General features: G+C 41.9%; 1 protein-coding gene across 1 annotated transcript; it reads left to right on the top strand.

Annotated features, from left to right (window-relative positions):
• The first annotated feature begins 3153 nt into the window (after positions 1-3153).
• On the top strand, positions 3154-6184 carry nog2 (noggin 2). Its single transcript, XM_084103178.1, has one exon. It carries the CDS (start codon positions 5477-5479, stop codon positions 6110-6112), a length of 636 nt encoding a protein of 211 aa, XP_083959304.1. The 5' UTR covers positions 3154-5476; the 3' UTR covers positions 6113-6184.
• Positions 6185-14191: the final 8007 nt, after the last annotated feature.

The raw sequence follows: 14191 nt of genomic DNA, 5'->3' as shown, positions 1-14191 counted from the left end.
GACTATATCATTGAGTGACAGAATCACTTAGCAAGCGTGTACATGTGCAGGTCTATCAGAGACGGTCCAGCTGTCTCTCTCTCTCTCTCTCTCTGTGCTGAATGAGGGATGTTTGTTTTCTCCGTGTTTGTCCGCAGCTGCTCGTTTATGTGTCTTTTGATTAGATCACCAGTGTGAGTCAATATTCAGGACATCTTCTGTGTCTACAGCGTCTCTGTCCTGTGCTGTTCTGCATGCTGTCGCTGCACTGAGGCATTTCACAGTGTGTGTTCAGAGCCATCGGCATCTTCACTACACTCACACACACTCCTCAGAGTTATCCTTTCACCTCACAGAGCCTTTCTCTCTCTCACACACACAGTGTTTAACATCTACAGCCGTGAGTGTGACAGCGGGACAGATAGCAGATAAATCTAAAGGACTCGGTAGGATTACGTTCCTAAGTGTGTTTCGGTTCTCCTGACAGCGTGTCCTAACCAGACACAACACCACAAAGTTTTTAGTAACTAATCATTTGTCTGTCCATGGTGAAAGTGAGAATAGTTTTTCAGCGGGGTTGGTTCTGGAAGTGTTTTCCTGTTCAATTGCGCCATAGAAATAGGCTTCATAAAAAGTCTTTAATAGAGTATGAAGCCGAATGAAACTAAGCAGTTGAACTGATCCCATGAACATGTAAAACTACTGATAGTCGTTGATTGTAAGTATAAAAACAATATACACTGCCGGACAAAAAAACACTCCAGGATTCCAGGATGACAATGTCAGGATTCATCAGGAAATAAATCAGTTTCATTGATGGAAATAAATGTTGTGATGTTGTTTCCATCAAGATCTTGTGTTGTCAGTGCAAGAGTCCAGCACTCTGTAAAGTCTCCTCCAGCACATCCCAAACACTTTCAATGAATTTAAGCTCTGGATTCATGTGAGAAAATGATTCTTCAAGCTTTTCACAACCATTCTTTCACAATCTGAGCCTGATGAATCTGGACATTGTCATCCTGGAATATGAACATGATGTTCTTCATACATGGTTGTTTCAGAAATGAAAAGCTACACACTCCATCAGTTAAGGGGATGATACACAGGGCAACTTTTTGAGCAATGTTGCCGTCAACGGGCAACCAGATGAGAGACACAGATGCCCACGACCGATCTAAATTATCCAGATAGAAATGTATTGCCCATTTTCAATGGGAAAGTGCTCAAGCAACAATCGCTCGGCAAGATTGCTCAAAAAGTTGCCCTGTGTATCATCACCTTTAGAGTTAGAAGAACTGTTGCCAAACATATAACATGCTAGAAACATAATAATCACTGCAATAATGATCCAATCATAGACTCTTAAACATTTAACTCCAAACAGTGGCTTTTTTTTTCTTCTTTTTTTTGGCCCGGCAGTGTATAAACTACAAAGTTTGTGGAGTTGGTAAGAATCTTTAATGTACTGTAAGAAGTTTCTTCTTACAGAAATGATTTTTATCAGCTCATAAATGTCATGGCTGTTGGTCATTTGACGTATTGATCCAATGATTTGATAGTGTTCCAAGTAAAGCTAATCTGCGATGTGTTGTGTAGCGTGTGCTTTAGCACAAAACAACAAAATATGAGTATTTAAATGTGTGCTGGGTGACAAACTTCAGTACTGTATTGTGTGCAAAATGAGCCAACAGTATATCTGCCAAATATATTAGAAAGAGAGATTAGATTAGAAGTACGTTTTGTTTTGCAAGTGCATTCTGGGTTACGGAGTGGTTAGCTGGCGGAAAGTTCAAATAAATGCAAGATAGTCGTATTCAAGCTTTTAAATGCTTATTTCTTTTTCATGTTAATTGAATGAATTCAGGTCCAGCCCTTTCAACCCGATCAATTGAAGTGTTTACATGAAGTCTTTCCAATCCGATTGAGCCGTCAAACTGATTATCTGGGCACACGCAGCTACTCGCACATCAACCGTACGCATTTGGCCTCTGAGACGGGCTGAATTACATTTACAGCAATATCTTGTGGTTATTATGAATCTGGCTCCAGGAATGTGATGTCATCCCGCCCCCCTCGCATTGGGAATGCCCTCTCCCTGGGTCTCTTCCTTTTCCCAGCTCTCCGTCCCAGCAGGATATTTTCTCGCATTCATTTTAATTTTAGTCAACATGAATGAGGTTAATCAAGCTGGAATGCAGTGAAGTCACACACACACTGACCGCATCCCAATTAAATGAGGCCGAGAGATCATTATTGACCTCCTGCCCACCCCCTCTTCCACTTTTCTTTTCTTCCTGTGTCTTCTCCTCCCCTTTCTGTGCAACACGTTAGGCCTGAATAGAAGAGTGGAGTTGTGTTGTGCTGGAGTTGTGCGCTCAGTCTCTCACACACACACATTTAGAGGGAAGCGTCCCCATGCTGTGTCACTGAAAACCCTCACAGTCTGAGCTGTCAATCAAACGCCGTTGCTCCCATATGCTGAACGTAAGGTATGACTTCATCCCGCGGTACCAACTCACGAAAATATTTCTGATCGGACCGGCCCAAACACTCGTTTATATCGAGCACTTCATCACTACATCGCGATAAACACGCGGCACCGGCCTCCATCGCTGTCGCCACAGAGATTCGTCAATTTAATGCTGTTTACAAGGCTTACAGTGAAAGCTTCAGAAAGAATAAAGAGTAAATCTTCAAACAGGCAGCGCTAAACGAGCCCAGATTCCCAGCATCTGCTTCCAGTTAGAGACACTGAGCCAGAGAAACGAGAGCAGAGACCGAGAGATGAGTGACAACTCGCTTGTTTACTCTGACTGAACATCAAATGAGCCTAAATGAATTAAAAGAAGTGATATTCACGTTAGATATTTACGTTTATTGGACATTAAGCAATTTAGCACGAGTCAGCAATAGCTACACTGTATAGCCTATTTTTATATTTGTTTATTCAGAATATCTTCAGATCTATCTATCGTTCTATCCATCCATCTCATCTGTTTATCTATGTGTCCATCCATCTATCTATATATCTGTCCGTCTATCTGTCCGTCTATCTGTCCATCCATCCATCGTTCTAGTTTCTAGTTCTGTCTCTAGATACTCATATATTTGCAGTATTTGAGGGTCTATATGGGTCTATCTGTATTATTTTAAATCTTGAATCATTTTAAGTGAATTCTACCATACGTCTGTTGAGATACTGCCAGATTAAAAGTGGTTTGATGCAGTTGAGATATATTCTTGATAATATTTTTTAAATCAAACTATGTGAATTAGTTTGCAAGCATGAAACTGATGGACCTGATTGGGTTTAGCTACATCAATTTTTTTTTTTTTTTTTTTTACACTTTACAACAACATTCATTATCAGATCATTATTTATTGCATAACATTAGAAGCTCATTCGTTCAAATTTGAATGTGAAAATACTTTAACCAAAATTCCAGGACATGTTTAGCTGTTTGAATGTTCCTGACGGTGTGTTAGTGCAGCGTCAGTGCGCCGCTCTCGTTAGCGCCCTCTAGCGGTCAATATGCGCCGTGACCCCGGCAGCTGAACCACAGAACCACAGAACCGCAGCCAGACAGTCTGCCACCGACACACACATCCACACATCCACAGACTGCTGGGGCCCTGCTTTACATGCCTCACACTCCTCACACTCCTCATGTCATGAAGCCCACAGCTCACAGAGGGAGATCCCTCCAGCCTCTGCAATCACCACAGACATTTCAAATAACACGCTCATTAAGAATATCAACCAATAATATCGCATCTTTTGAGCATTATTAAATAGTTATTAAATAATGCTCAAGTTTAATGATGAATTAATGTGCATTCAAATATTCTGACATTTTTTTATATTGTTAATGACTAGTTATTGTAAAGTTTTACACATGCATTTTTCGTGCACGATTTAATTGGGGAGATTTGAACGTTGACTCGCCTCCTGTTCACCTGAGAGCTGCTTCTGGATGATAGTGATGGTGATGATAGTGATAGTGAATTTTTTTTCTTGTCGTTTGGACGCCAGGCACCGTGAGAGGTGACACGTCTCGCTATGTGGCCTGTTGAAACACTTAATTGTGGACGTTTATTTGGTGACCCCGAGAGTTCATGCGCGTTGGTTTCTGCCGGTGGCAAGAGCAAAGGTCGAAGCCGAATCCACAAACCTCCACACAAACCAGAGGCGCTTTAATGGACCAATTATTGGATTCCTAAGCACTTCACTTTGTTTTTCTTTTTCCTTGGGAAAAGTGATGTTGCCTGTGTGTGTGTGTGTGTGTGTGTGTGTGGCACAACTAGCCATGTCAGACTACTAAAAAAAATGGCTTTATTAGGGGAAAGAAAAGCATTAAAATAATTATCCTTTAAATAAATACACAATATGCATCATGCTAATATGAGCCAAAGCCCCAGATGACCGATGCATCCAGCACAGAGTGTAATTTGAATGTGGTATGAATGAATTATAAGGTTTCCACTTGAACATTATTTGTGCAAGACCATCATAATAGGTGGGTTAAGTGTCACGGAATGTGCAAGATATGGAAAATCCCAAATGTGTGTTTTCTGGTTGCTGTTCTGTAACAGCCTGTGATAAATCTAGAGCTGTTGTGGTGTGTGTGTGTGTTCTGCTGTCAGTCAGAGTGAGGGTTCTTGGTGAGCTGGCCCCGCGCACACACACACACGCGCGCGCGCGCTCTTGGAGTTGAGGGGGGAGGGAATGGGAGGGGATATTTAACTTGGGAAAGAGAGGCGTTCTCCTCCAGACGCGCTCATTCTCCTCTGTCCCAGATCAGGACCAGGCGAGTTTTCGGACGGATTTCTGACACCGCGGGGATATGAAGAACATGCAGCAGATATTCGCGGGAACGCGTGACGTGTAGAGGACTGCTCGGAACTGCCAAGAGTCTGATTTTATACGGGACTAATGCCGAACATGTTCTAGACGCGGGTTGAGGTTCTGATTGCGCGCGGAGTTCTGCAGGATCTGCCCGCTCTGAGGAGAGACTGAGCGGCTCTCGTCCCGGGTCAGCAGCGCCGGTTCGGCGGGACGGACTGGAGCCTGTGCCCTCAGAGAGAGAGAGAGAGAAGAGGGAGAGAGAGAGCGAGAGCGTAAAAATAACATTGGCTAAGACGCGCTCCATTCCGCGGGCGCGCTGACATTTCAAACGCCAGTTTGGGTGGCACCCGGCAACAAAACCCGAGCAGGCTGTAGAAACGGTGCCATCCCATCCTATCCCGTTGCCATGGTGACACGCCAACAGCTTCGCTAGAGGAAAATCCGATGAGGATACGCTTTTGAACCTTTTGCACTTGGCACGCCTCACCTGAGCGAGTATCCCTGTGAAAGAAAGAAAAAAAAACAGCCCATGTCATTCCGGGCCACGCGGCCGTCTATTAAAAGATCTCGCTCGTGCTGTCGCTCGGACTATTTATGCACGAGGGCGCAGTGAGGGCCAACTCCACTCCATAGACACACAGAAGACAAGTCATGGGCAGCATCACCCGCGCGCTCCCGCTACTACTGCTGCTCCTGTGCGCGCACGGCACCGCGGCCCAGCACTACCTGCGCCTGAGGCCCTCGCCCAGCGAACACCTGCCCGTCCCGGACCTCATCGAGGAGCCCGACCCGGAGTACGACCCGCGTGAGCAGGACCTCTCCGAGAAGACGCTGCGCAAGAAGCTGGGAAGCCACTTCGACCCCAACTTCATGTCCATCCACCTGCCCGCGCAGCTGAACACCAGCGCGCCCCCGGAGCTCCCGCGCATGCCCATACCGCCCGAGCTCAAGAAGCTGGACCTCGCGGAGACGCCGTACGGCAGGCGCGTCAAGCTGGGCAAGAAGGCGCGGAGGAAGTTCCTGCAGTGGCTGTGGATGTACACGCACTGCCCGGTTTTGTACACTTGGAAGGACCTGGGCGCGCGCTTCTGGCCGCGCTACATCAAGGAGGGGAACTGCTTCAGCGAGCGCTCGTGCTCCTTCCCCGAGGGCATGTCCTGCAAGCCGGTCAAGTCGGTGACCAAGACCTTCCTGCGCTGGTACTGCCAGGGGTTCCTGAGGCAGAAGTTCTGCACGTGGATACCGGTGCAGTACCCGATCATCTCCGAGTGCAAGTGCTCGTGCTGAGCAGCGAGAGGGTGGATCGATTCTCAATGATTGCACTGTTTACCCACGGACAGGGATGTGTGGCGCCACATAGCGAATCTATTTTTTTAAATATATATATATATATATGTATATGTGTGTGTATATATATATATATATATATATATATATATATATATATATAGCTTTTTAATTCAAAGTATATGACATATATGTACATATTTAAGTCAAGGGAAGAAGACGAAGAAGAATGCAGCTATTTTTATTAAAGGATCAGGACCATATATTCTCACGAGGAGCACTTCAGCTCGTGGTTATTTTTATGAAATTATTGCGAAGACGCAAGAGAGAACTTCACTTTCCTCACTGAACTCTATTTATAGAGACTGAAGAAGAACACTACGTTGATGCCTAGAAGTTTTGTACAAATATTAATATCAATAATGAAGATTTAAAAAAAAAAAGAGTCTGGGCTGAAAATTATACACGTGAACTCAGCCTTTTCTTTCTTTTGAAAATCATATAGTATTTTAGTAAAAAAACAAAAACAAATGTGTACGTTTTATTTATTGTTTTAACTGTTGTGAGTATGTATAGATAAAGAGAAGAGAATAGAATATACCAGAAATTCTACTTGAAAACTTCTAAAAATGAATTTAAGAGAATATTAATAATAATAATAATAATAAACATGTCAATGTAAATGCCATGGTTTTAGCAATAAAATCTGTTAAACTTGGACTGAGTGTGAAGGATCTGAGAAATGAAAAATATTGAATGATGCATATGTTGCAGAATGAATGCAGATCGTTCTCTCCTGTGAAATTCTGTGCCGTTCCTGCTCTTATAACGCTGTGGAAATACTCCGCATGGAAACGCTGTGCGTAAAAGCGCGCTGATGTTAACACAGCGCTAAAATATGATGCAGCCATTTTCAAACACTGTCATTGGTGAAATAGAGCAGGGAGAGCCAGCAGCTCCTGGCGTACAGCTTCTGGAAAGGGGAAGAGAGGAGGGGGTGGGGGGGAGTCTGAGAGACAGAAATCTGAGCCCGATTCTTGTCCAAAAGTCTCGGCGTGAGAAACACTGCAACCCCTCTACAATGACTGTGAACTGATGCTGACGGTACCAGACTGTTAATTAGTCAGCAAACACACTGTCTGCGAGTTCAAGAGATGCGAGACTCGTAAAAACGCGACTTCACGCGCACAGCGGCTCTCCGTGTTCCCGAGACGCGCGCCTGTCACTGCGAGGGAAAGTGCGTGTTATTGCTGAGGTTATTGTGACAGATACACTGCTGCTGCTGTGTTTTGGCGCAGGGTGGGGGCAGTTGTCAGCTCTGTTTCTTGATGATGTCTAGAGCTTTTTGGAGGAGGCTGAGAGAGTGTGTGTGTGTGTGTGTGTGTGTGTGTGACGCGCCGGCGCCACTCGGCCGCGCACTCTGGCGAGCGCAGAATAGATTGAACAGTAACCCTTTCAGCCTGTGTGTGTGAAAGCCAATCCCCGACAAACTAGCCCTCAAAACACACAGCCGTCAGACTGGCGGAGCACTTCAGCCTTCTGTGAGGGGGGGGTGTATTCATCATTAAAAATATGACCCAAGCTGGAGTGAATCAGGGAGTTCTTTGAGACCAAAGTTAAACACAATGTTTTCTGTCCTTGGCAGAGGCCAATGAGATACCAAATGAAGTAAATGCTCTAATGTGCAGTGTGTGCATGGAGACTGCGCTCGGGAAACAAAAGCAAAACAACTCACTTATCTGGATGAATTACAGCTAAGAACCGATGTAGAAATGTAATAATCGATGGTGCTGCGATGGAGAAAGCTTGTGATTTTGATTTGTTAGATGTTTTGGTGTAGCGTGTGTGTGTGTGTGTGTGTGTGTGTGTGTGTGTGCGTGTGTGTGACGAAACGCTTCCATTAGTCTTGTGGGTGACATTCATACTGTGCTTTGGGGACCACCAACAGTTGCCTTAACTCATGGGTGTGTGTGTGTGTGTGTCTGTGGTTACTACAGTCTGTGTGAGTCAAAGTATATGCATGTGTTTGAGTTCCGAATCCCAAAATCTGCTTCTTTTTAATAGTGAGTTCAAGTGATATTATTCCTCATAATCTGCTCTAATAAAACAGCTTCCCGATGCAGAGCTGAGAGTGTTGCACATGTCTGCATCTTTATTTCCACATCTGAGATGGTACAACGGTAAGACTTGGGAACTTCAGTTATCAGCGTGATTTGGAAAATAAGATCTGAACTGATCTGAATCTCAATAAGATTTGAATCTGAACCCATCAAAGTGAATTCATATTTTGCTGGTCGGAGCAAACAAATGCAAACATGCATATGAGTATTTACAACATTTATTTTTCCATGACCTCACAGCATGCAGTCAGTGTTAACTCATTGTGTGCAGTGGCCTCAAAAAAGTCATTAAAATCACACTTAAGTTCACTCTCAGAGAAATGTGAGCCTTATTAGGTTTATAGTAGTAACACAGGGGTACATGTTATACTCTAAGGTACTAATATGCACCTTTTAGGACTTGATCAGGAATAAAGTTGTCTAGCTGTTTTACCTCTAGTCATACAAAATAATAAAATAAAAATGCACAATTAACAGATGCGAAATAGTGCATCCACGCTTCCCTACTATATAGTAGGCGAAACACAGTATGTGACGAGAGCAGTGTCTGAATTTACAGAGCTCATTAAAGTGTAGGGAAAAAGTCCCCGGATGATCTACTTCTCATATGATGGACACTTTACTATCCCATGAGGCCACAGGAGAGGATCTGTGTACGACAAACTGACATTTATACACAATCACACTACACTCTTTTAGCAGTCGTGAAGTAATCATTATTTATCAAGAGAGTGTGTGATTTGGGACGCGGTCGTGGTGTTATAGTAATGTTAGTGGAATATGTCATGTGATTCTCTACACCTGCGGTTCCTCTGAACTTCAGGAGAAATGACTTCATTCTGCCACTAAAACCACAGAAACACCAGCTCAGACTTCAACAGCACTCAACAAATATCTGAAACTAACTGAAATACTTTTCACTCAGACATTGCTAGTAAATTCCAACGAATAATTATGACGGAACTGAATTAAATATAAAGATTTTTATAAAGACTTTACACAGTTATTGAACTGAACTGAATCAACACTGAACTGATTTCAGTTTAATAATGACTGTTGATAGGCTTTATAGAGCTATCTATAAAGACAACTGAATCATTATTTTCCTGTTTATCTCTGTAAAGCTGCTTTGAAACAATCTGTGTTGTATAAAGCGCTATAGAAATAAAGGTGACTTATTTGGTATTAGTCACTTTAGACGTTCTACTAAGTAACTTTGCAACTACATGTCGACTAACTCTCGTGTTAGGGTATTTCAGGTTAGTAGAATAAGTCGACATGTAGTTGCAAAGTTACTGAATGTCTGAGGTGGACCATTAAAATTAAGTGTTTCCTATTTCCTTATGATGAATGATGAAGAAAAGAGACATCAGCAATTCAGACAAGCAGATGATATTTGATCTTATTAAATGTCTAAATAAACACTTTTAAGGTTTCTGTGCTGCAGGACATCAGGTGTTTCTGAGACAGGTGTCAATCAAAGCTTTACTCACAAGTAGACCATTACAATATTGACAAAGCATTCAAGTACTTAATCAGCCCATGTGTTGGAAGTTACAGATAAAGGGATGCTGGACAGGCAGATCCTCTCGAGATGTAATGAGGACTGAGAGTCAAGACGGTGCGAGACTCCAGGAATGAGTGTGTCGATTCTTGCTGTGTGATTTCTGCAGAGGAGTTCAGAAGCACGACACACTCCTGCAGTGTTTACTGAGGAACGGACGGGCATGTCTTAATGCTGTAGTGCTGAAACACAAGATCTGATGTCCAAGGAGAGAATTCAGATGATCAGGGAACCTATTGTGGGAGTCAGGAGTAGAACTGACCTTTTTTGTGGACAGGTACCTGAAGAACTCCAACAATTAAACAAAGCTTACACTACCATTCTGAAGTTTGGGGTCAGTAAACTACTATTATACAGCAAAGATGCATCGAAAGTGACATTAAAGACATTTATAATGTTAATGCTACTCTTGCTGTTCTTTTGGACTTTCTACTCATCAACAATTTAATCAAATAATCACATAGAAAACAGTTCTTTTAAATTGTAATAATACTTCACAATATTACTGCTTTTACTATATTGCTGTTAAAATAAACGCAGCCTTATTTCAAAAACATAACCCCCCCCCCCCCCCCCCCCCCCACAATATCTGCAAATGTAAATCAGTGAAAAATTTATATTTTACTCCTATAAAGGATTACTGTATTCTAAAGCTGTGTTGTTTGTATGGATGCTCATGTGTCTGTCACTTTCCATAAATAGGGGCCAAAATGTGGCCTAATCGTTTTAAAAATGGGATTTGTGCATCTAATGCTACAAAGTCAAGTGTTCCCTATGAAGTGCTCTTCCCTGAGCACTTCGATGGTTCTTTATTTCTCTGTCTTTGGCAGTTTCATGTGCTCTCCATGACGAGCAGAAGCAGGCGTGCATAATTCATAATTCTGCTTGTGTGACTCAAACGTACCTTGAACGGTTGAAATGTTTCATTTGCTCTTGATTCATCAGGTTTATTGGTTGTCATAGTGGCCGTCTATTTCCTTTATGGGTCATTGGTAACTAGTCATTAGTTTGTATGCATGCATAGATCATATTCCGCTTCATGAAGAGAATATTTAACATGCTGCACTGCCCCCTACTGGCTAACCTGGATTGCCACGATAAATAATAAACACTAGAAGTTATCACTGTATTTATGTTAAACTATACGATTCATGAGATGTGACAGAATCACGTTATTAAACAGAATATTCAGGTCTATATTAAAGGCCACATACCTACAGTACATCATCCCGATAATAAGTTGTTGTTTTAAGGAATTTCAAGTTTAAAATGAAAGCGTAAATAATTTCGACACTCTCTGTCCATCACATTGACACACACAATGTGTGTATTTGTACCGGTAGAGCATGAGACTGTAATCTTTCCTCATTTTTCTCTCCATATCTTGCAGACATATGGCTTATAGATGCACAAGTGTCATGCCAGTCTCATTCCTGACACTGTTGGAGTGAATCATGATCAGTGTGAGAAGCTCATGTGTTGCTCTGTGGATGTGAAGCAGGTTTGACAGCTCAGAATTTCATGCACTGTCTACATTACAAATATATTAATTTGTTATGTCACTATTTTTAGAACTTTCATACTCAGTTTCCACTTGTATATTGCATATATTTCTATATATGTGTCATTTTTTGGAAGTGTACACGTTTTTAGACACGTATGTTAACAAATATTAAACATTTTCAATGTTATTGCTCTGGAAAAAGAAAGATATTTTTAATAGATGTTGGGTCTAGTGGGGTATGTTGTCACAAAACATACCCCACATAAAACATATATATATATATATGTATATATATTTATATTTATTATTTATATTTATATAATATATAAACCGTGTGTGTGTATGTGTGTGTGTGAGAGAGCAGTTTTCAGCAGTTGATAAACAGTATAAAGTTCTAAAGAGAAAAAAGTAAACAATCTATCAATCAGTTGTACAATAAATTGCATTGTAATTAATGAATTGTATATAATTAAACCTAACACATGACACTTTCTGTGAACATGTTTCAAGGTTAAAGTTCAAATCTGCCATCATTCTTGCCTTTTGTCCTCATGCATGTCAGAGTGGTTTTAGCTGGTTATGCAACACATTTTATAAAGTTATAAATATGTACATTTAGTTTGAGGAACAGAATGATTTATGACTGTAGGTGTTTGAGACCAGCAAATGAGCCACTGCTATAGAGAAAACAATACTGACCCAGAACCTTAAATCCTCCTCTTGTGTCAATAAACCCCTCTGTAATGTAGATGAATATCTCACTGCTCTGGTGTTAACGGGTTTACTGCTGCAGAATTACTATTTCCCCTCCCACATGATAATGAAAGGTTAACACACTCATGAATGACTCAATCCAGAAGTGTAAGAATGCCAGACAGACAGCAGGGGGCGCCATTGACTCGCATATTTCTTCTACACAGTTCCACACTGTCCTCTCTCTCTCTCTCTCTCTCTCTCTCTCTCTCTCTCACACACACACACACACACACACACACACTCCTGTGAGTGGGGTTTCTGTAGATGGCACAGACAGATCGTCCTGAAAGGTTTGTAGGAGTGTGTGAAGTGCTTGTGTGGGGCAGGAGGAGACGGCTCTTTTATTTCTTGACCTCTCACACATGTGACACACTCATCAGAGTAAAACGCCACTGAACGGTGCCATAAATACCACAGGAATGTTGAGAAGCTTACACAGGCCTGAGAAACTCCCACACACGTCAACACACACACACATGGACGCTATTCATTGAGAAATTACTTTATTTTTCGGCACATTAGGAAAAATATTTGGATTTTTGCTGTTGCCACATGCGTGATCCTAAATCTTTTGAGTCTGTGATCCGCACCAGTGGTACCAGTCCCCCTAAAACCAACCGCACAAACCAGTTTGCCATGCAGTGAGGTTAAAAACCATTCATTGTGTGTCAGCATGAAAGCACGTGAGAGTTTCCCCACTCATCAACACAAAGAACTATGAAATTAAATATAAAACAAAGTATTTGAATAAGTCAATTCCCCAGATGTTTGGTTGGACTGGGCTCTCCACTTCAGTGTGGTTTTGGCTGTGTGTTTTAGTTTACTGTTGTGTTGAAAGGAGAATCATCCTCCCGCTCCCTGAGCTCGACACGTTCTCCTCCAGGAGCCTTTTTTTTTCTTCAAGTTTTCCAGTCTGTGCCGCAGAGAAATATCAACACAAGCGTGATGCTTCACTGGAGGAATGGTGTTGTCTGAGGTTTGTGTTGCAGAAAATGAAAAATAGTTCGGCTTTAGGCTGATCAGATTATTGTCTTGCATCCAGCGGAGAACTTTCTTCTGCCTATTTTGCAAGCCAGATTTATTAAAGGAATAATTCACCCCCAAAATAAAAGTCATTCTATACATCTGATTTTCATTCTTCCATCAAACACAAAAGGCGTTAGACAGAATCTTTAAGCTGCTATTTTCCATAAAGTTAAATCATGTCATTATCATCTGAGAATATTCCCCTCCACAGCTTTCTAGTCTGGTTTGTGCCTCACAATTATTATTAGCAGACCCACAAAACCAATGACTTTGGCATCATTGATCATCTTGATGCCTCTAATATAAGATGAAAACTAGATATCTTCAGTCTTCAGTCATGAGGGAGCGTGAGTGATGCCAGGATTTTCATCAGTTGTAGTTGAAATATTTGATAGTATTTATACAGTTGCCTGGCGTACAGTTGTCGTTCACAACACGTCGTCCTGCGCACACACTCGGATCTGGAGGATGGCCAGCTCTGGGCAGAACTGTAGCTGCTCCACATCTTTTTAATGATGTTCTTTTCAGTGCTTTGAGGTAGTGGAATCACGGTTTGGAAAATTCCCGGGATGGTATTTTTCAGAAGACTGTCTTGATCAGTTTAGAATGTTCTCGTGATGAATGTTTCCTTGGAAGATGCGCAGTATAATGTTAAATGTCTTAAATGTGCAGTCCAAGCGAGTCGTTTAGTAACCTGACGAGAAGAGTATGTTGCTTTATAGGTAATTCGAGAGTATGAAAACAAGACCTTTTTTAGAGAACTTTGTGTTGATCATGAGCTGCATGATGAAACACAATAAAAGTTGTTTTAATAAGCACAGTGTCTCTTTTATTTATTTATAGATATTATCACCTATTTGGGTTTCCAACACTATTATAGAGATGCCCTCGTTAAAGGATCTTGATCACGTGATGTGCGATTCATCCTCATGTGTTTTAGGTTCAGTTCTGGAATTCTGTGATGCATCACGGTTTCCTACTTTCGGGATGATTATAATAATTGATCTGTTTGGGACAAACACACACACACACACACTGCATCTGCCTTGAGTTTGTTCCGTGTTCTCATTACGCGCTCCATCTGGATTCTTCATCTCACACACACGCCG

This window comes from Abramis brama (genome assembly GCF_963993115.1).
Source record: "Abramis brama genome assembly, chromosome: 24".
Taxonomy (NCBI): Eukaryota; Metazoa; Chordata; class Actinopteri; order Cypriniformes; family Leuciscidae; genus Abramis; species Abramis brama.
Note: the sequence above shows the minus strand (reverse complement) of the source record. Positions and strands in the feature narration are given on the sequence as shown.

Coding starts and splice junctions, on each gene's coding strand:
- nog2 (XM_084103178.1), top strand. CDS start 5,477: ATGGGCAGCATCACCCGCGCGCTCCCGCTACTACTGCTGCTCCTGTGC.